Source organism: Myotis davidii, unplaced genomic scaffold (assembly GCF_000327345.1).
Source record: "Myotis davidii unplaced genomic scaffold, ASM32734v1 scaffold821, whole genome shotgun sequence".
Lineage (NCBI taxonomy): Eukaryota > Metazoa > Chordata > Mammalia > Chiroptera > Vespertilionidae > Myotis > Myotis davidii.
The window spans coordinates 2,511,088-2,532,090 of NW_006295269.1; the positions used below are offsets into that span (position 1 = coordinate 2,511,088).

At 35.7% G+C, this 21,003-nt stretch overlaps 1 protein-coding gene across 1 annotated transcript in view; it reads left to right on the forward strand.

Annotated features, from left to right (window-relative positions):
- UBA3 (ubiquitin like modifier activating enzyme 3) overlaps positions 1-20,795 on the forward strand; it is a 21,347-nt gene extending 552 nt beyond the window's left edge. The window contains exons 2-17 of the mRNA XM_006769940.2: positions 1,062-1,182; positions 2,424-2,504; positions 6,465-6,547; positions 8,733-8,813; positions 13,457-13,500; positions 14,111-14,175; positions 14,470-14,625; positions 15,350-15,452; positions 15,586-15,699; positions 18,284-18,337; positions 19,064-19,100; positions 19,186-19,267; positions 19,837-19,937; positions 20,058-20,121; positions 20,215-20,269; positions 20,594-20,795. Of these exons, the coding sequence (XP_006770003.1) occupies positions 1,063-1,182; positions 2,424-2,504; positions 6,465-6,547; positions 8,733-8,813; positions 13,457-13,500; positions 14,111-14,175; positions 14,470-14,625; positions 15,350-15,452; positions 15,586-15,699; positions 18,284-18,337; positions 19,064-19,100; positions 19,186-19,267; positions 19,837-19,937; positions 20,058-20,121; positions 20,215-20,269; positions 20,594-20,682 (1,329 nt within the window). The 5' untranslated portion in view covers position 1,062 and the 3' untranslated portion in view covers positions 20,683-20,795. The remainder of the gene's footprint in view (positions 1-1,061; positions 1,183-2,423; positions 2,505-6,464; positions 6,548-8,732; positions 8,814-13,456; positions 13,501-14,110; positions 14,176-14,469; positions 14,626-15,349; positions 15,453-15,585; positions 15,700-18,283; positions 18,338-19,063; positions 19,101-19,185; positions 19,268-19,836; positions 19,938-20,057; positions 20,122-20,214; positions 20,270-20,593) is intronic.
- Positions 20,796-21,003: the final 208 nt, after the last annotated feature.

A 21,003-nucleotide genomic window follows, 5' to 3' on the forward strand; every position in this document is an offset into this window, starting at 1 on the left:
TCTCCGGAGCCGGGTCCCGGCGGCGCTTAGGCTGCAGGTGTCGCCCCCGCAGGAGATTGCAATGCAGGGGGCCGGCCTGGCAGCTGCTTTTCACGTTCCTCCCCGCCCTTCCTCCCCACGTTTGCTTAACATGATAAAGTGTGGATCCTTACCCTGTTATATGCCCAGCATTGTACCAGGGCCTCATTCTTACCCCAAGGAGCCATAAAAACCTGTAGAGGAGTTTTATGGCTGTTACGGTCACAATGCTATTAATTGTGGAACCAAGTGAGCTGTAATATCAAAACCCAAGGTCTTTATTGCCCGGCCATACTTATTGATCCTTTTGTTAAAATTGGATATTAATAATATATTTGGATGTAGAAGTTGTGGGGTTATAGGAAATTTGAAAACTAAAATCATTCCTAAGTAGCTAGAGGAGTCCAGTCTTAGAACACGCTCAGTTGTGTGATATAAAAGATTCTAACCTAAAACATTTTGTGTTCAGTGGCAACAAAAACCATCTCATAGTATTAAAGAGATTCGTTTTTGAAAAATTGGGACCTCTGTTTCAGATAAAAATGTGTGAAAGTTCCTTTCATCAAAGATCTTTAAGTCACATCTTTTACACTTGCAAAGGACACCGAGTTATATTAGATGTGAACCATCACAATTCTGACAGTGGAATTACATATTTATTTTCCTCTTATAACATATTGCCTGACCCAAGTGTGTGGAAGGAACAGATTGGGGAAGTTTACAGTGACCTTTTATAAATTCCAAATGTATAAAAGCCCATTTCTCACTGACTAAACAATATGCTAAGTTTGATTTTGGCTTGCTTTAGGAACCCAGAAACAGGTAGACTGATTTATTTAATCAAACACATGCAGTTCTTACCTTTAGATAAATTATAATAGCCAAGAAAAAGTAATTAAAAGCATGAGCATGATCACATTAAATAATTCCTTTTTTATTGAGCAGGTCTAGTGTTACCTTTTCTTTTGGGGAAGCCATAATAGTTGTAGGTGCGGTTTTTTTCATACTGACCTTTGCAGCTGAATTTACTGTGTTCTGTGCAGAATGGCTGTTGATGGTGGGTGTGGGGACACTGGAGACTGGGACGGTCGCTGGAACCATGTAAAGAAGTTCCTCGAGCGATCTGGACCTTTCACACACCCTGATTTCGAACCGAGCACTGAAGTGAGAAACATTTATTTTTATTTTTAAGTAACTCCTCTAATAGTTTTGTTTCCAAAATAAGATGCTTTCTTTTTCACTTGCTCTTATAGTAAAAATACTAATAAAATTGTGTAAGTTATCTTGAAATACTAAGTTGAATATTTGCAACTGATTTTATTTGAATGGCTAATATTTAAGTCATTTTTGCATTTCTCATGTAATATGTTGACTTTTTTTTAGTAAAATAACTTCATAATCTCATTTAAAATCCTTATACTTCACTTTAAATTTTAGTTTAAAGCGATTTCTGAGACACACTCCCCTTTTAGTTTTGCTCTTAGAAATTACTTTTGATAGGAAGATAGGTATGCTTGTTTAAATCTTGGAATGTAATTCAACTGAGCATCTTAGGATTGAGTATAGCTAATTGCATGTTAAAAATTATATGAGTTCTGTAAAACGAATGGAATTTTGGATAGTGTCTGACTTAAAGCAAATGTTCAATTAGATAAGACTTTTTTATTACAAGGTAGAAAAAGTATCTTTTTTAGTAAACTTTTATGTCATTTGGTGTTTGTGAAGAGATAATGTTTTGCAATAAAAATATTGAGCTACCCCTAGAATTAAGGTACAAACTCTTGGATCTGACCAGGGTCTCACCTGAATTACTTTTCTCTCCTTTAGTTTACAGTGTTCTGCCTTTCTTTGGCTCTATCTTATTTTCCTGTGCTTTTGAATTTTTTTTTTTTGCTTGATTATTTAAGATACTTTTGTTAAGTGATTGTTTTGAATTGTATTTCTGTTGATAAACAACGTTCTAAGAATTTTATCTGTTTTTTTTTTTTTCCTGAAGACCTTTAAACACCTTGTGCAGTGTTTGATCCCCAGTTCTTAAGATTTTTATACTTTTCTCTTCTTAGGAAGCCAGTTAAATAATGAATTTGATGCTTTCCATCCCCTCTCAAGATTAAAAAAAAGATAACCTTTAACTAGCCATAGTTTTTGTTTTTAGAAATAACCTTTAATTTCATACAATAAGAGTCAGTGTAAACACATTGAAATTAAAATGCTCTGAAATCATTAGGGTTATAGGATTTCTGATTCTACCGTGTTCATAAATTTAGAAGAGTTTATTAATAGAAAGTCTGCTCTTGATCCTCATTTGCATTTTTCATGGAAACATCAGAAACTATGGCTTGTTGTATTAATGGTACTTGTGTTTTTTATAACTAGGTTTTAATATGCCTTTTCATTCTTTACAGTCTCTCCAGTTTTTGTTAGATACATGTAAAGTTCTAGTCATTGGAGCTGGCGGCTTAGGATGTGAGCTCCTGAAAAATCTGGTAATATATATATGTAAATATATATATATATATACATGTATGTATATATAATATGTGTTTTTCTCCTTCGTGGTAATTTTCCTTTTCTGTCATATTAGGAAATTTCTTTATTATGATTATTAACCTCTGTTTTGAGCCTTTGTTAGATAAGTTTAGCAAGTCAGCTTCCAGTCTTAAATTGTAAAGTGCTCAACATAAATCATTGATAGACATTCTTCTGTTTTCTTCTCTGCTTTTGATCAAAGAAATCTTTGTGCATCCTCTTGCAAAGCACTCATTAATTTCAAATAACAAAACTGGAAATTCATATTTTAACATGCAATTTGCAAGTATTGATTATTTCTTTTGCTCCTTAAGATAACCCACTTAGATAGATAGGGCATTGGCTCATGTTATGTACTGGTAGATGGAGATGTGGTTCTGAGAGGTTACATGGCTTACCTCGCTGTTTTGGATGACAGTGATGGGCCTGGAATCGAATCCAGATGATCAGTTCTTAGTCAGGTGTTCACTGAACCATGCATTAATTTGTTTTTAATGACTATCATTTTAAGAGAGGGTACTATTTAGTAAAACTATTTCATATACTGGTTTGAAATCCATAATTTGTGATTTAATTAATTCGTTTCATTGACTTCTGATAACCACAAAGAAGCTTTTTTTTTTTTTTTTTAACAGGTATCAGTTTATTTAACAAATATGGATAGGAGGAGAATTGATTGGGAGCTGATTTATTCTAAGCTTCTACTGATGTGTAGAAAAGTGGAAATGCTAGAGTAGACTCCTTAGAAAATGAAGTAAAAGAATCAGATAAAATACCTAAAAAGTCAGCCATGTTGCTAAAGTTTAAATATAAACAGCCATGTTAATTTTGCTAGGAAGCACTAACATCACTCCTGGTGAAGCTGCAAAAACTTAATACACTTCATGGTACTTAGTGCTTTGCTGGGTTCTGTGGGGATTGTAGATCATCATGTTCTCTGTCCTGAATGGATATGAAGTTTCTTTGGGGAGACAACTCACACAAAATAAATAGCAATATGTATGATGTACTCTGTGGCGTACCCAAATGTCAGTACCTTATCAGATATAAATACTCGAGCAGTGTGAGAACCAGAGTTCTAGGAGGGAAGGGTGGGTAGTGGTTTTGATAGGCATTGCATGTACATATTCCCTAATGCTTAACCATTTCCATTTTGAAGCTGTTATTTGCAAAGGAGATAGATACTCATTTTAAATGTAAAGTAATTGGAGATTAGATCTGAAGAGTAGTCATCAAGCAGCTTTAGGTGGCCATGTTATTTATTGCATTGCAATACCCTCTTACACAGAAGAAGAAAATAGGGTTTTTAATTTTACCACTTGTTACTTTGCTTATTTCAGTACATAAGAGATACACATCTTTTTAAAATTGATTGTATGCCCCCCAAGGCTCATTGTTAAAAAAAGAGTATGACATTATTATTATTTAATTTATATTTAGAGAGGAAGGGGGAGAGAGAGAAAGAAACATCTATGTGAGAGTGAAACATCAGCCTGCTGCCTCCTGCATGCCGCCTACCGGGATCAAGCCTACAAACCAGGCATGTATAGCATTGAACAAAATAGGTATTTGTGGGGCTTACATTTTAGTGAAAGGAGAAAGATAAGTAAAATACATAGTATGTCAGATGTTTTGGAGCAAGGAAAGGTGAAATATAGGTAGCCTGGTCGAAAAGGAATGGGTTTATGAGGTGCTATTTGAGCAAAGAGATGAGCAAGAACATCTAGACCAGCCACGGGCAAATGAATAAAACTAAAAAAAAAAAAAAAAGACCGTACCCTTTTATGTAATGATATTTACTTTGAATTTATATTAGTTCACACAAACACTCCATCCATGCTTTTGTTCCGGCCCTCCGGTCCAGTTTAAGAACCCATTGTGGCCCTCGAGTCAAAAAGTTTGCCCACCCCTGGTCTAGACAGGGAATAGCAGGTGCAATCGCTGTGAAGTGGGAGCATGATTGTCCTGTTCAAGGATAGCAAGGAGGTCCTTACAGCTAAAGCAGAAGTAGGTAAGGGAAGTATTTTCGGAGAGGATATCGGAGGCAATGGGAGAGGGAGATGTTTGAAATTAATACCACAAAAGGCATTGGAGGTTACTGTAAGAACTTAGCCTTTTTCTCTGAGTCAGAATGTCATTGGAGAGAGATTTAGGCAGATGAATTGACTTGATCTGACTTTTAACCTGGATCACTGTGGCTGATATATTTAGAAAAGACTAAAGAAGAATAGAGGAGGAAGCTGAGAGGCGAGGTAGGAGGTTGTTGCAGTCATCTAGCCAGAGATGACAGACTTAGGACAGGGTGGTAGTGTTGGAAGTAGTGAGAGGCAGTCAGAGGATGAAGTCAACAGAATTTGCTAATGGGTTGATTGTGGGACAGGAGAGAAAGGAGTCAAGGATGATAAGGTTTTTGCCCTGAGCAACTGGTAAGATGGGTTTAGCATTCACTGACATGAGGCTGGGAGAAGGACAGATTTGGTGGGGTTGGTGAAAAAGATTCTTGAGTTTGGGTTTGGAAACTGTTGAGATGTCTGTTGGGTATGCTTATAAAATTGTCTGGGAAAAAAAAGATTGTCTGAGATCACCAGAATTAAGCACAAGGGCTCTCAAGAATCTAGCTAGTAAAGCAGGAGGAAAACTGAATGTGGTAAAGTGTAAAAATTCTCATGCATGTAGTGACCAAGTGAAGAATGTGTTCTTAGGAATTGATCCACACAGTGCCAAATACTAGTACTTCAGACGGGTCAGGTCACTGGAGATGGCAACATGGAGTTCACTGGTGACCTAGACAAGTGCTGTTTTCAGTGGAGTGTGAGAGGGAACATTTGTTTAGAGCAGGCTTGGGCTGTATAAGGCCCACAAAATCATTTGGTCTGGTCCTGCCAAGGCATTAGGGATGACTTAATTAAATGTTTGACCAAATACAGCAGGCTAATTTTTTAAATAAATATATTTTTATTGATTTCAAAGAGGAAGGGAAAGGGAGAGAGAGACAGAAATATCAATGATGAGAGAGAATCATTGACTGGCTGCCTCCTGCACACCCCACACTGGGGATCGAACCTGCAACCCAGCCATGTGCCCTTGCCTGGAATCGAACCTGGGACCCTTCAGTCTGCAGGCCAGCGCTCTATCCACTGAGCCAAACCAGCTAGGGCTGATTGCTTATTCCTGACTCAATACTTTTGTTGTTAATCCTCACCCAAGGATTTTTTTTTTTCATTGAATTTTAGAGAGAGAGGAAGGGAGAGAACGAGGGGTGGGGAGAGAGAGAAACATTGATTGGTTGCCTCCCACACCCGAGCAGGGCAGGAGATCAAACCTGCAATTCAGGTACATGCCCTTGATCAGGAATAGAGCCCGAGACCCTTTGGTGTGTGGGCTGACCTTCTAACCGCGGAGCCACAGCGGCCAGGGCTTGACTCAATACTTTTAAGATATTTCTTTTACATGTGCAGTGTATCTGTGTGTGTGTGACATATGTACCTTATAATAGTTATTTCTGAATGGTGCATGCTTAATGTTATATAAAATAAGATAAAGCTTGTATGAATTGCTTATAATAATATTCTGAAAAAAGACTAGTAAGTGCAGTTAATTAGTAAGATTAGTAAAATTAAAGTATCCAGCAGTAGCAAAGCAATAAACTTTACAGAGGTATTTATGAGATTATAAAATGACTGTAGAAATTTTGAATTGTTCTCTTTTGGTTATAAACTAAAACTGAGCAGTTACACATTTTGACCTTTCCAGGAACATAATGTTATATATACTTTGTAAGTCTCTTTAACAATTGAATACAATTATGCAGAATTTATTATTGAGAATTTGTAGATTTAGGACCATATTGAAAACAAATGTCAAATTTTTCAAATGTGAGGGAATTTCTGCTTAATTGGATTTTTTTATTCCCACAGGCTTTGTCTGGTTTCAGACAGATTCATGTCATAGACATGGACACTATAGATGTTTCCAATTTAAATAGGCAGTTTTTATTTAGGTAAGTCTTAATCTCCTAACAGAAATTTCCAACAGGTTTATGTGATCTGGGGGTGATTGTGCTCTGAAGACACAAAGTTCAGCCTCCTCCTCCTGGTGATTTCATAAGAGAGCAGCAGCTGGAATATTAGGCCCTAGTGAGGTACATTGGTGGGGACACATGAGCCAAAATCTGAGTGGTGACTCTGGGACAATGAAGTTGTGATGGAATTTGAGCTTTTTACAGAGGGGGAAAGAGATGAAGAATGAAGTAGAAAAAGCCAGGAGCAATTGAAATGGAAGAAAGGGATAATTATCTTAGACATACATGAAATACAGAGTCCTCTGGGAATGGCCTGTTAGAGATAATTTTGAGAACTGTAAGTGGCACACATATGTAGTTCTGAGGAAAAGTTCATTCATAAATTTTAGTATGTAACATTTAGGGATTTGAGTGGCTAGATAAAAGTGTCTGTTAGTTAAAGAATTATAGATGTGGAGGGATAATGAAATACTTTTCTTTCTCTAGTGATTAGGCTACTGACAGAAAGCAATCAGTTGGTCCTGGATATGCAGGGTGAGGTTAGGTTAGCAGAAAAGATAAAAGATTTAGGATAGGCATAAAACCTCTAACTTACCTTTGTGGAAGTTCTTTTTTTTTTTTTTTAATATATTTTATTGATTTTTTACAGAGAGGAAGGGAGAGAGAGAGATAGAAACATCGATGAGAGAGAAACATCGATCAGCTGCCTCCTGCACATCTCCACTGGGAATGTGCCCGCAACCCAGGTACATGCCCTTGACCAGAATCGAACCTGGGACCTTTCAGTCCGCAGGCCGACGCTCTATCCACTGAGCCAAACCGGTTTTGGCCTTTGTGGAAGTTCTTAAAGAGATTGAATAATGAGTTAAACTAAGTCAAGTTATTGAAATGTTGTTACAATGTGAACTCTTCATTTCACTTTTATTTATTTCTTTATATTTTAACGCCTGAAGTTTCCCTTCTCTATAGAAAAGTTTTGGTGTCCTTGCCAGTCTAACTTTGGTGTATAAATGTTCTCAAAAAAACCCACTATTGAATTAATTGGTTATCATAATAATGGCCATGCCCTTCAATTTGTGGCTAAAATAATGAATGAAGATTTTAAAAACGTATATATGAGAGAAACATCAATGATGAGAGAGAATCATTGATCAACTGCCTCCTGCATGCTGTTTACTGGGGATTGAGCTGTAACCTGGGCATGTACCCTGACCGGGAATTAAACCATGATCTCCTAGTTTCAGGTCGACAACCACTGAGCTCGCTGGCGGGGCTCTTTAATATTCCAATTTTAAATAAAATAGTCACATTGATTTTTTAAAATTGTTATTATTTTTAAAGTGTTTATCCTGTACTTACTATGAAGGAGATAAGAATATGGACATTTTTTCCCAGGTTTTCAGTCCAGTGGGCATGATAGACCTATATATATATATATAACAAAAATATGCTATAAAAAAGTAGTAATGAAGCACTTACTATGTATATACTATTTGGGAATGATTTCTGTGAGGAGAATGAGGAAGTACTAGGAAAGAATATGTCATTTGCACTGAGTTGAGAAGAGAGAATTCCTGTCATTTCTTATTTATAGCTATGGTTATTACCAAGGAATGATTTTTTAAGGCCTTGTATTTTTAGCTTCATGAAAATATTAGTGACATTTGAATTTTAGATAATGCCCTTTTACAAAAATGGGATTCCGACTTACTACAGGACACAAAATTTATTACTTGTGATAAGTGAAGGCTCCTGCATCCCTAGAATGAATTTCATTATGTATATTTCAGCCGAGACCTGCATAGTAACATCTTTAAGTTCTGGGATTCAGGGTAGCTACTTGGAAGGCCCTAGGCCTGGGATAATTGTTTTTTTACATTGAGAAATGCTACAATGAGAAATGACCACGAAACATGCCATTATTATGCTTTCTCTAAGGGAATAAAACTTCTCTTTTTCATCTAAATACTTAGACTTATCAGTACTTAATTTGGAACATTAATAAGGGTTGACATTTTGATTGTTCATCCCAAATACTTAGATATAAATATTCCTTCTAAATGTCCTCTAATTAAACTCCACATGGATATTTTTATGTTTGAAATTATGCAGTTCATCTAGATTTATATAATAAATAATGACTGAAATGTAATTTTTCCTGTAGGCCTAAAGATGTCGGAAGACCTAAAGCTGAAGTTGCTGCAGAATTTCTCAATGACAGAGTTCCTAATTGCACTGTAGTTCCGTATCCTTTTCACACGCAAAAAATTTACTTGATTTTATGAAGCTTTTGTGTGTTTTTCTGTACTATGAAAGACATGTTTAACACAGAGAATACAGATAAGCAAAAAGAAAAAGAGCAGTAGCAGTAAGTTATTACCAAGCTATCTGCTGATAACATTTTGCTCTACCAGTGTTTTCTGTAAGGTTGTATACATTTTTTTGCACTAATTTTTATTTATTTATTTTTTTATATTTTATTGATTTTTTTATAGAGAGGAAGGGGGAGGGATAGAGAGTTAGAAACATCGGTGAGAGAGAAACATCGATCAGCTGCCTCCTGCCCACTCCCCACTGGGGGTGTGCCCGCAACCAAGGTACATGCCCTTGACCGGAATCGAACCTGGGACCCTTGAGTCCGCAGGCTGATGCTCTATCCACTGAGCCAAACTGGTTAGGGCTGCACTAATTAAGCTGCTTTTAACTAGTAGTGTTGTTTATTATGCATTATTGCCCTTATGTTCAGTATCAGTTGCACAGTATCAGTTGCATATCTCCTCTACTAGACTCAAAGCCCCTAGGTTGGATCCAATTAATCTTTGTGTCTCCTTAAAGTAGCAGACAAAATAGAGAGTCAGTATATTATTGACCAAATGGAAGTGTGTCAGAGTCAATTTATTTATATAAGAAGTATGTTTTTTAAAAAGTATTCACTTTCTTGGTTTTCATACCTTTAGATCAGGGGAATTTTTAGTATTTATAGAAATTCAGGAGATGGGATTTGCTGTATAGAAAATCCTACAGGATACAAAGTCAGCATACAAAATTCAATTATATTTCTATGTGCTAGCGGTTAGCACGTGGAAACTGAAATTTAAAATACAATGCCATTTATAACCACATTAAAAAAAACACCTTAGGTGTGAATAAAATAAGTATGTGATTTATATGCTGAAAAAAGTGAAATGCTGATGAAATCAAAGAAGATCTAAATAAATAGAGATTTCATGTTTAGGAATTGGACAGTTCAACATAGTAAATTTTATCCCCAAATTTGTATCTAAGTTTAATACAGTCTGCCAAAATCCCAGGAAAATTTTTGTTAGTACAAACCAGATTATTCTAAAATTGATATAGAAAGACAAAGGAATACCTAAATGCTGAAAAAAAAAAGTAGGAGTGGTTACTATCTAATTTCAAAACTTATTATGTAGTTGCAATAATCAAGACTGTGTCGGATTGCCAGAGAGAGACACACAGATAAGTCAGACAGACAAGGCAGAAATAGCCCCATGCAAGTATGGCCAATTGATATTTGACAAAAGGTCAAAACCAATTTAACAGGAGAAGGATAATCTCTTTAACAAATTGTGGTGAGGCCAGTGGATAGCCATAGATAAATGAATTTCAACCTAACCTCCAAAAGTAACTCAAAATGGATTAAAGGTTTAAGTGTCAAACGTAAAACTACAAAAACTTTGGAAAATACAGGAGAAAATCTTTGGGATTGGTGGAGTGTTCTTTGACCACATTAAAGGCATGATATATAAAAAATTTGATAAATTGAACATCAAAATTAAAAACTTTTACTTTGTGAAGGAGGATGAGAAGACAAGCTGCAGATTGGAAGATACTTAGGAAGCAGGTATCTGACTAAGGACTCAGAATATATAAAGAAGTTTCAGAACTCAACAGTAAAAATAATGCAATTAGAAAATGGACGACAAAGGAAGATGTTTCACTAAAGATGGTAAAAAGCACATGAAAAGATGTTCAACATCACTGGCTACAACAAATCTAAATTATGGCCACATTGAAATATTATCACTCAACTATAAGACTATCTAAAATTAAAAATTATAATAATTTTAATTATTTAATAATTTTTAAAATGCTGGCAAAAGTACAGAAGAACTGGATTGCTCATTGCTGGTGGAAAATGTTGTACCGCAAATCATTGAGCTGGACAAGACGCCTAATGAGCCAATTAATTAGGAGTCATCTTTATTGCATGCAGGTTCAGAGCAGATTACCTCTGTCAAATTCCTGAACAAATACAGGAGGGAGTATTTTTATATATATATATTTTTTCTAGTTTTTTGTGTAAGTTACTTTTGTAGACAGTTTGTAATTTTGAGTATATATTATGTTTAATATTTGTCATTTATATAGACAATTTTGAAAATTTGAGTATTTATATAGATATTTGTAACTTTGGGTACATATTTATATAGACATCTGGCATCAGTATTATTGTATTAGTCCCTTATGTTAGATGGCTAGCTTGCAAGGTCAGACAATTAAGTTTGTCTTTTCTTTTTTTTTTTTTTTTAAATATATTTTATTGATTTTTTACAGAGAGGACGGGAGAGAGATAGAGAGTTAGAAACATCGATGAGAGAGAAACATCGATCAGCTGCCTCCTGCACATCTCCTACTGGAGATGTGCCCGCAACCCAGGTACACGCCCTTGACCGGAATCGAACCCGGGACCCTTCAGTCCGCAGGCCGACGCTCTATCCACTGAGCCAAACCAGTTTCGGCAAGTTTGTCTTTTCTATTCAAGCAAAAAACAGTTATTTTTACAGTCTAAAAATAATAGAGTTGACCTACAGAATAAGAGACTAAGAATAACAAAGTAGTTCAAATAGCAGTTTCAAACAGCAGTTTTTCCAAAGGAGGGACCACTATGCTTCAATGTAAAATACTATAGCCATCTGGAAAGTAGTTTGTTTCTGAAAAATCTGAACATACACTTTCCATATCACCCAGCAGTTTCATTCCTGGGCATTTACCCCTGAGAAATGAATACTTAAGTCTGCATAAAAACCTGTTCTCGATTGTTCAGAACAGCTTTATTTGTAGTAGCCCAAAACTAAACAACCCAAATATCCTTCAATAAATGAATTGTTTAATGTGATACAGCCATACTATGGAATAATACTCAATATAAAAATATACCAACTATGAAACATAATAGTTTGGATGTATATCAAGGCCATTCATTATGTGGTATGAAAAATGCCAATCTCAAAAGGTCATCTATTGTATGATTCTATTTATATAACACTCTTCAAATGACAAAACAATCGAGATGGTAATAAATCGGTGATTGTCAGGTTAGGCATGGTGGGGGCAGGGAAGGTGTGACTCAGAACAGGTAGCAGGAGGGAGATCTTGGTGCTGATCGATGGTATGTCTAGGCTGGTGGTTACACAGTCTACACATGACAGAATGAGACATACTTGTACCAATGTCCTATTCACCGTTTTGAGATTGTACTAATGTAAGATGTAACCGGTGGGGGAAATCTGGTGAAAGATACAGGACCTCTCTGTACTCCCTTTACAACTCCCTGTGAATCTGTTACTTCTAAATAAAAGGTATAAAGATGCAAATGCAGGCCACTGTTGAGGAAGAAACAAACATGTACATCTTGTCTGTCCATTATTTAGATCTGGGAAACGGGCATTTTATAGAAATCCAGGAGATGGGATTTTTGGGTCTGGCTCCTTGGGTCCCCCCGCCCCCCGCCACATAGTTGTCACTTATGTCCCCTGTTTGCCTAGCTTCAAGAAACAGATCTGAATGGGTGAGGGCTTGTATTGAATTTATTTTTTATAGCTTTGTTTATAGGTCAAATTTTTATTCCTCCTTTTCTATTTTGCTTTAAAAACATGAATAATGGATTATTTATTGTAATTTTAGAGAAGTATAACATATATTATTAAACAAAATTGCTCCATTAGAAAGTTAAACGCTTTGCATGCATATGGGTTGTTACAGTGGTACGTGCTATGGTTGGTTCATGCCAAGCCAGTTTTGAATGGGGTTCTTTTTGCACCCCCAGGCAGGGGAGACTGCTGGTAGGGTTTTGTTGGATAAAAGAAAGAGACTTAGAAAACTAGTAAACTGAGAGAGGAAGAAAGAATTCATCTCTCTATCTACCCCCCACCTCCACTCCCCAAAAAACCAATAAGTCATTGACAACTGAAAAAGTTGTTTTTTGGGATCTTCTCTGTGTTTTTTAAAATTTTTTTTTTAATTTCAGAGAGGAAGGGGGAGAGAGATAAAAACATCAATGATGAGAGAATCATTGATCAGCTGCCTCCTGCACGCCCCTCATTGGAGACCAAGCCAGGTATGTGCCCTGACTGGGAAACAAACCATGACCTCCTGATTCATAGGCTGACACTCAACCACAGAGCCACACCAGCCGGGGTGTGTGTTTGTTTTTAATTAGTTTTGCAGTAACTCTTAAAATCACCCAGCTACATAGGAACTAGGATATACTTGATCCCATTGCTAAATGTTTATTGTCTCTTGGCTTGATGCTGATGGTTGAGGTTACACACATTCTGCTTTCCCAGGGCTCAGGATTTGATATAAAAACAAGTAGAAAATATTAGCGTCATAAATATAATTAAATGATATGGGGTTCAGGGATGAGAGGGAGACGAAGTAGTTCAGGAGAGGAGTGTTATAAAAGCGGTTTGTCAGGAAGTGGCTTGTGTTCATTTTGTCATATTCCTTGAATTCCACTACTTTGAACATTTATGATCTATTTCTTGTTTTAACTATACATTTATAAGTGTTTCCTTATGGTATTATCAAATTCACTTTACAAATTACAAGCTTAGCAGTTCAAGTTCCTTTACTTATATTCAGACATTTCAACAAGATCCAGGATTTTAATGACACTTTCTATCGACGTAAGTTGTTCTCTTGAAATTCATCTCCCACTAAATTCTAACTATTACTTGGTTGGTAGCTATTTGAAGACTATTTAGTTGTTTTAATCTCATGGTGTTGCTTTTCAGTAAGGTTGTTGACGGGTTGAAAAGAGCACAGTGCCATTGTTTTAATTCTTGACACCATTAACTGCATTTTTCTGCATTGACTTGAGTAAGGATTAGGAGATGTTTGTATATGTGTGTGTTATAATAAAAAGTGGGTTTTGTTTTTGTTGTTAATCCTCACCTGAGGATGTTTTTTCCATTGATTTTTTTTAGATAGAGTGGAAGGAAGGGGGAGAGACAGAGAAACATTGATGTGAAAGAGACACATCGATTGGTTGCCTCCTGCATGTGCCCCAACCAGGGCTGGGGATTGAGCCTACAACCAAGGTATGTGCCCCTTGACTGGAATGGAACCTGCCCTCAGGCGTATGCTCTAACCACTTAGCACTCCAGTCAGGGCTAAATGTGATGTGTGTGTGTGTGTGTGTGTGTGTGTGTGTGTGTGTGTATGTTTCTTAGAAGGTGTAAATTATGTTGTACCATGACACCTTTAAAAACTAAGCCTGCATTTTTTTTCTTATAGAATTTCATATAATTGTATGTGGATTGGACTCTATCATAGCCAGAAGATGGATAAATGGCATGCTGGTAAAGACTTTAGTGTTACAGTTCTCTGAAGTTCTTGCTGTTGCTCTTAACACACTGAAAATTAGAATTGCATATCATATTTTTTAAAAATCAGAGTTTAAATTCATTTAAGTTCATGTACTTGTTTATTTGCTATCATTAATTTTTAGGTGAGGACCAATATTGCTAATATCCCTTGATTTGATATATTAATATACAGTCATGCTATTGATTTGTGGAATTACTTGACAGCATGCTTTGTCTTTTGAATTCTTATCCCCTTCTCCTTTTAAATTCTTCAAATAATTTTCCTAGATATCTCTTCTCAATTATGAAGATGGTGTATTAGATCCAAGTTCCATTGTCCCTTTGATAGATGGGGGGACAGAAGGTTTTAAAGGAAATGCCCGGGTAATTCTGCCTGGAATGACTGCTTGTATTGAATGCACTCTGGAGCTGTATCCACCACAGGTAACCCTAAAAAGCACCTGCATTTATTTTACAGTATCTTGGGATGGAATTACAGTTGAAATATTAAATCTATTCAATATTTAGAACTTTTAATTAGGGGTAACCAGATTTTTAAAATCATGCTGAGAAGAAAAAATGATAAAATATGAAATTTGCTCTATTTGAGGAAAAAATGTAGTTTTGATACTATTGTTTTCATAATTTATTTGTATTAATTTATTTGGGAGTAGGGATTAAGGGATCAGTTTTAAAACTGTATGTTGGGTAGAGCTACCATCTGTTTTCCTTGCCTGTGATTGTTTTTGGGAAATAAAGATACCAAGGATGAGAATGGTCTTTCCAAAGATGAGGCTTTTTCATCTATATATCCACTTTAGAGGACAGTTAGAATTTTGATCTGTTTATGAGTATTCACTTGGAATTAATTTCACTCTGTGAATTTGCTTTTGATTCATACCTTCAGAATTAGATCAGGTAAACATAACAAATTTGAGAATTTATTCAGCATATTTTTTACACAGTTTAACAAAGTTAAATTTACATAGGGAAAACCTGAGTGAAGTGACTCAGATACTTTTAGAAATCTTAATGGTTTAAAAGTTGTTTCTATAAGTGAGGGCTAAGGTGAATTATAACAAACTGTTACAAATTAAATCATAACTAGAAATTACATTTTTAAAATAAGTCATTGTTTTAAATCCACTAAAAAGGGCTTGGTTTTTAGGTTAATTTTCCCATGTGCACCATTGCCTCTATGCCCAGGCTACCAGAACACTGTATTGAGTATGTAAGGCTATTGCAGTGGCCTAAGGAGCACCCTTTTGGAGGTAAGGAACCTAATTTCATAATCCAGAGTTACAGTATTTATTCGTCTACATTACTCATTTGGATAATTACATCAAAAACAAGTTGATTCATGTTTCTGTTTCTGTTTTTCTCTCCTCTTTTTTCCCCTAACAGAAGGGGTTCCATTAGATGGAGATGATCCTGATCATATTCAGTGGATTTTCCAAAAATCTCTAGAGAGAGCATCACACTATAATATTAGGGGTGTTACATACAGACTCACGCAAGGTAAGTTAGCAAATTGCCATGAATAATGATCTTGGGACGATCCTTTTTTTACTGGCTGGGATACTTTGGAGGAAATAAATGATAAGTGATTTTAGACACTACCATCCATTTGAAGTTCAGTAAAGGTACCATGGAAATAATAGTTTTCAGATGCCCCAAAGTTGGAAATGAGCAGCAGAATCCATACTACTACTTAGCTAGAAGGACTTTGATAAAATCATTGAATCTTATTTACTTAGTATTGGAAATTGACTCATTCACTTTATCATTCAATGAAGAGGAATTTATCACCACCTGGGGCAGTCTGTTTTACACTTGGACAAGACTGTTAGAAAATTACTCTATCTGTTGAGCAGAAATCTCCATCTTTAGTTTGGTCTGAGTATTGTCCCAGGGTATACCATATATGTATAAACCTAACTCCCTTAAGTAGTAGTAGCACTTAACACATTGAGAACGTGGTCACATTCCCTCCAAATCTTTATCACTGCCACGAACCTCCCTCGTTCCTTTAACCTTTTAACATGTGCCTGACTTTTAAGTCCCCATCATGTTGTTTTTTTATGACCATATTTCAGTTATCCATAATTCTCTTAGCTAGGTTAGAATCTACATAGAATATCTAAAATATTCTTATTTTAGATAACAGCCTTCTGATAATTCTGATAATTGATGTAGCCTTAGAGGAGAGGAGGGTTTTTTGTTGTTTGTTGCTAACATTGATCCTATATTTTCAACTTTTTGAGGTAATTGCCCACTAAAATGTAGAAGTTCTTCTATATATGCAGTTGCTAAGCCTCATCTGTAAGACTGAATTGGCAGAGAATTGATGTCTGAATCATACTTCTGATCTGGCCCTAGATTTTAGGTTTTATCTCATTCTATTGATCAGGCCTTCTTGAGTACTTTGTATTTCTTTGTCTTGTTCACAAGGATGTCATGAAAGACCTTTCCAGATGTTCTAAGCCAGTTAGAGTGACTAAATGAGACTAGTCCAAGAGGACTTGTCTCAGTGAACAATCATAGTGCTCAGTCTTAGGGGTCAATGCTTCCTGGTCTAGGAACTCACAGTTCATCCTTCATAGAATTTTTCCAAGGTCGTTGTCAAGTTCCCAGCTGGTGTGGCTCAGGGGTTGAGCATTGACCTATGAACCAGGAGGTCATAGGTTTGATTCCCAGTCAGGGCACATGCCTGGGTTCTGGGCTTGATCCCCAGGGTGGGGCGTGCAGGAGGCAGCCAATCAATGATTCTCGCTCATCATTGATGTTTCTTTCTCCCTCCCCCTTCCTTTCTGAAATCAATAAGTATATTTTAAAACAACAACAACAAAACACGCCACACATTGGTGTTGGACCAGCCAGTTCTGCGCCTCTGCCCCTCCTACCAGTCTTGATGTGCTTTCGTTACTTCTCTAGTTGTAGGATTTCCATCTAGCCAGATTTCAGGTGGTTCTGAATGATGGTTGTTCTGCATTTTAGTTGTAATTTTGATGTGGTTATGGGAGGCAGCAAGTACTGGCGTTTACCTATGCTGCCATTCTGGTTCTTGCTGGGCAATGTCTTCTACTCCTTACTGTTTGTGACTACCTGCTCCTCCTCTCACTACGTCCTACTATATGTGGCTCACTGGAGAACATCTAGTTTAACTATCATCAGATTAGCTCCTCCCTACTTCTGCTCTGGAATTATACGTAATCATATGATCAGAATTAACTTTTTAAAAACAGCTTTCCAGACTTAACTGACTTCATGTCTTCTAAGAAATTTGCCTTTTTTCTGAAGTTTTTGAATCCTACCTACACCAGAAGTCCCATTTTTCAGTGCTCCCTCACACTTCAATATAATTAACATAGGTATTGCCTTTGTAGTTTTTTTTCTAAGGTGAACAATTCAAATATAGTCATAAAATAGAATATTTTCTACTTAAAAAATTGTTTAAGGTAGAGCTTTGTTCATTGCTAATCTGAGTACTGATATAAAAAGTAGGGTAGAAATGGAGAACTATGTAATAGAGGAGTGCAAGCTGTAGAATGAAATGAAGATAAGGTAATTCTTGTTCATTATAGTTTACCCAAATCTTACTGAGTATAGCATTATATCACGTATCAGTTAAAGTTATGCACTTTGGGGTGATCTGGGTTTCATATACCACCCCCATCACTTACTAGGTATATAGCTGTGGATGTGGTACAATTTCTCTCAACCTCATTTTCCTTGTCCTTAAAATCAGAGTAAGACGACTAACATAAGGATGTTAGGAAAATTCAGTAACATCTATTTAATTTTCACGATGTTGTTGGAACACAATAAACACCCTAATTGTTAGCTATTATCCATGGTCTCATCTATGAAGCTTAGTGAAGAGTTTTCTTTGCTACTGTAACTTCCTTAAGAATCTGAACATGCTACAAAATGATGGGAATGTGGAAGAAGATTGCTTCATGGTTCAACTTAAGTCTATTTTGTCACTTGAAAGCCTGACAACTCAAGTTGTGGAAAATGTTATTTAATAAATCATACTGCCTAACTTAAGATACCTACTTTTTGAAAGAAATGCTCGTGTTTTAATCAGTATGTTTTTCAGGGGTAGTAAAACGAATCATCCCTGCAGTAGCTTCCACAAATGCCGTCATTGCAGGTGAGGAAAAAAGGCCATCACTTGACGCTCTCTTTCCTTTAGTTTTTGATTCAATATCTAAATTGACATTTCTGCAGCTTCTTGATCTCAGAAAACTGTTGCAATAGGAATGTGATATCTTTTAGGTGGATGGTGTAATTAAGCTGTCCAAAAAAGAATTAGCTATTAGGCCTTGCATATAATTTCTTTTACATTATATCACATAGTGCTCTGTAGGAAGCAGATATTTTCATACCATTTCTGTTTAATCTTTATAACAGGCTGCTCATTAATCTGAAGAGGAAGGAAAATATACTCTATTACTTGGACTGCCCAAAACAAATATAAAATGTTACTTTAGAGATTTCCTTAAGTCATTTTATATCCTGTTCTAGTTGGGGAAAATAGTCCCTCAAAAGCACGAGGGACTCCACTCATGCACGAATTCGTGCACCAGGCCTCTAGTATGAGAAATAATGCTTAGAGAGTATGAGCAAAAAATGTATTACTTCTTTTAGAGGAGACAAACACCCTCTTGTGTGTGAATTTTGTTACTATGGTCAAATAGTGCATTCCTCAGTTTTCCTTTGAGCACCCACACAAAAGATGTCCCTATAAAGAAATTTATCTTTTATGTCCCTTGTAAATTTATCTGTTCTGATTTACTACTGACTTTCTAAAAAACATCCAATTTTAAATGTTTAATTTTCATTGAGTTAAAGCATGTTTATTTTCTCCCCTTTTCAGCTGTGTGTGCCACTGAAGTTTTTAAAATAGCCACCAGGTAATGAGTTTTATTTTTAATATGGATATAAGTTTCTGTTTTGATCTGGTTCAATTATATAAATGTGGAAATTTTTTCATTACAGCGCATATATTCCCCTTAATAATTACTTGGTATTCAATGATGTAGATGGACTGTACACATACACATTTGAAGCAGAGAGAAAGGTTAGTAGTATTATACTAATGGGAACTTTTTTTGATCATGCATACTTTGATTTTTAAATGTTAATAAATGAAATTGCCCATAGCCCAGTGGTTCTCAACCTTGGCTGCACATTAGAATCACCTGGGAATCTTTTTAAAATCCTGATTTCTGGGCCTCATCCTCCGGAAATTCTGTTTCTTTGTTATGGGGTAAGGCCACAACATTAGTAACAAAGAAACAGAATTTCTGGAGGATGAGGCCCAGAAATCAGGATTTTAAAAAGATCCCCAGGTGATTCTAATGTGCAGCCAAGGTTGAGAACCACTACCATAGCCTAAGTATTATCTAGCTTTCAGAACCTTAGTTACTATACTATATATCTTTTATAGTGTAGCCTGAAAGAAATACCATGTAACAAAGTAATTTAGGAAAAATGGCTGATTATGAAAAGCATAGATTTTTCAAGCACAAACATTCATTCACAGGAAACATGCATGGTTATAACACAGCTTCATTTTTATTTCATTATTATAAGGAGCCTATTATTGGTGCATGTGCTGCTGTGATTTATTGTGTTTCATATATGTAGGAAAACTGTCCAGCTTGTAGCCAGCTTCCGCAAAATATTCAGTTTTCTCCATCAGCAAAACTACAGGAGGTTTTGGATTATCTAACCAATAGTGCTTCTCTGTAAGTGTTCTGGACTTCTGTTATGTTGTAGAAATATTTTTTGATATTTTAAAACTTTAAAAACTAGAATTGTTTTTTTAAAAGTGGTTTTTGATATTTCCCCCTCATACTTATATTTAGGCAGATGAAATCTCCAGCCATCACAGCAACATTAGAGGGAAAAAATAGAACCCTTTACTTACAGGTGAGAAGTGTTCAGTTTTTATTTCTTTCACAATTACATTAAAAGTCTAATTTCACTTAATGTGTTTTACATTAAAATAATTTTGTTTTCTAGTCGGTAACCTCTATTGAAGAACGAACAAGGCCAAATCTCTCCAAGACATTGAAAGGTATTTTAAATGAGTATATTTCATAGTCAACTTCTTTTTTTGGTAAAAGTAACAATTCCTTTTAGATTTGCTGTTAATACCTTCAAATAATGATTTCATCTTAAATACTTATATCTTTAGAAATAATAGATTTAATTGCTCTTTTAGTAGAATACACAAAAATATCTAAAGAAATCAAACATAGTACTGCCTTTAATCAATATGTTTTACTGATGTTTATCTTAACCATAATATTCTATAGTTTGTGTATCTGTGTGTCGTTATCATTTTTGTTGAGTTTTTTTTTTCCCCCCTTGGGTTAATTATATGCTTTTTCTGTTTTAGAATTGGGACTTGTTGATGGACAAGAACTGGCAGTTGCTGATGTCACCACACCACAGACAGTACTATTCAAACTTCATTTTACTTCTTAAGGAAAATAAATCTGCACATAATAGAAAATTTATGGAAATACTATACTTTGTGTATGCTAAGAAATTTGATTTATTTTTAGCACTAGTATTGCTGAAATTTGACCTTTTTTTTTTTTTTAAATGTAATGAGCCACTCTTTTTTAATAACTGTCCCTTGAAGACAAAATTGGGGGTTGGTGCTTGTAAGTATTTTCATTAATAATCTATATATATAAAAGCCTAAGCGACTGAACAACCCGACTTGTCAACCGATTGCAATGATATGCACTGACCACCAGGGGGCAGATGCTCAACACAGGAGCTGCACCCTGGTGGTCAGTG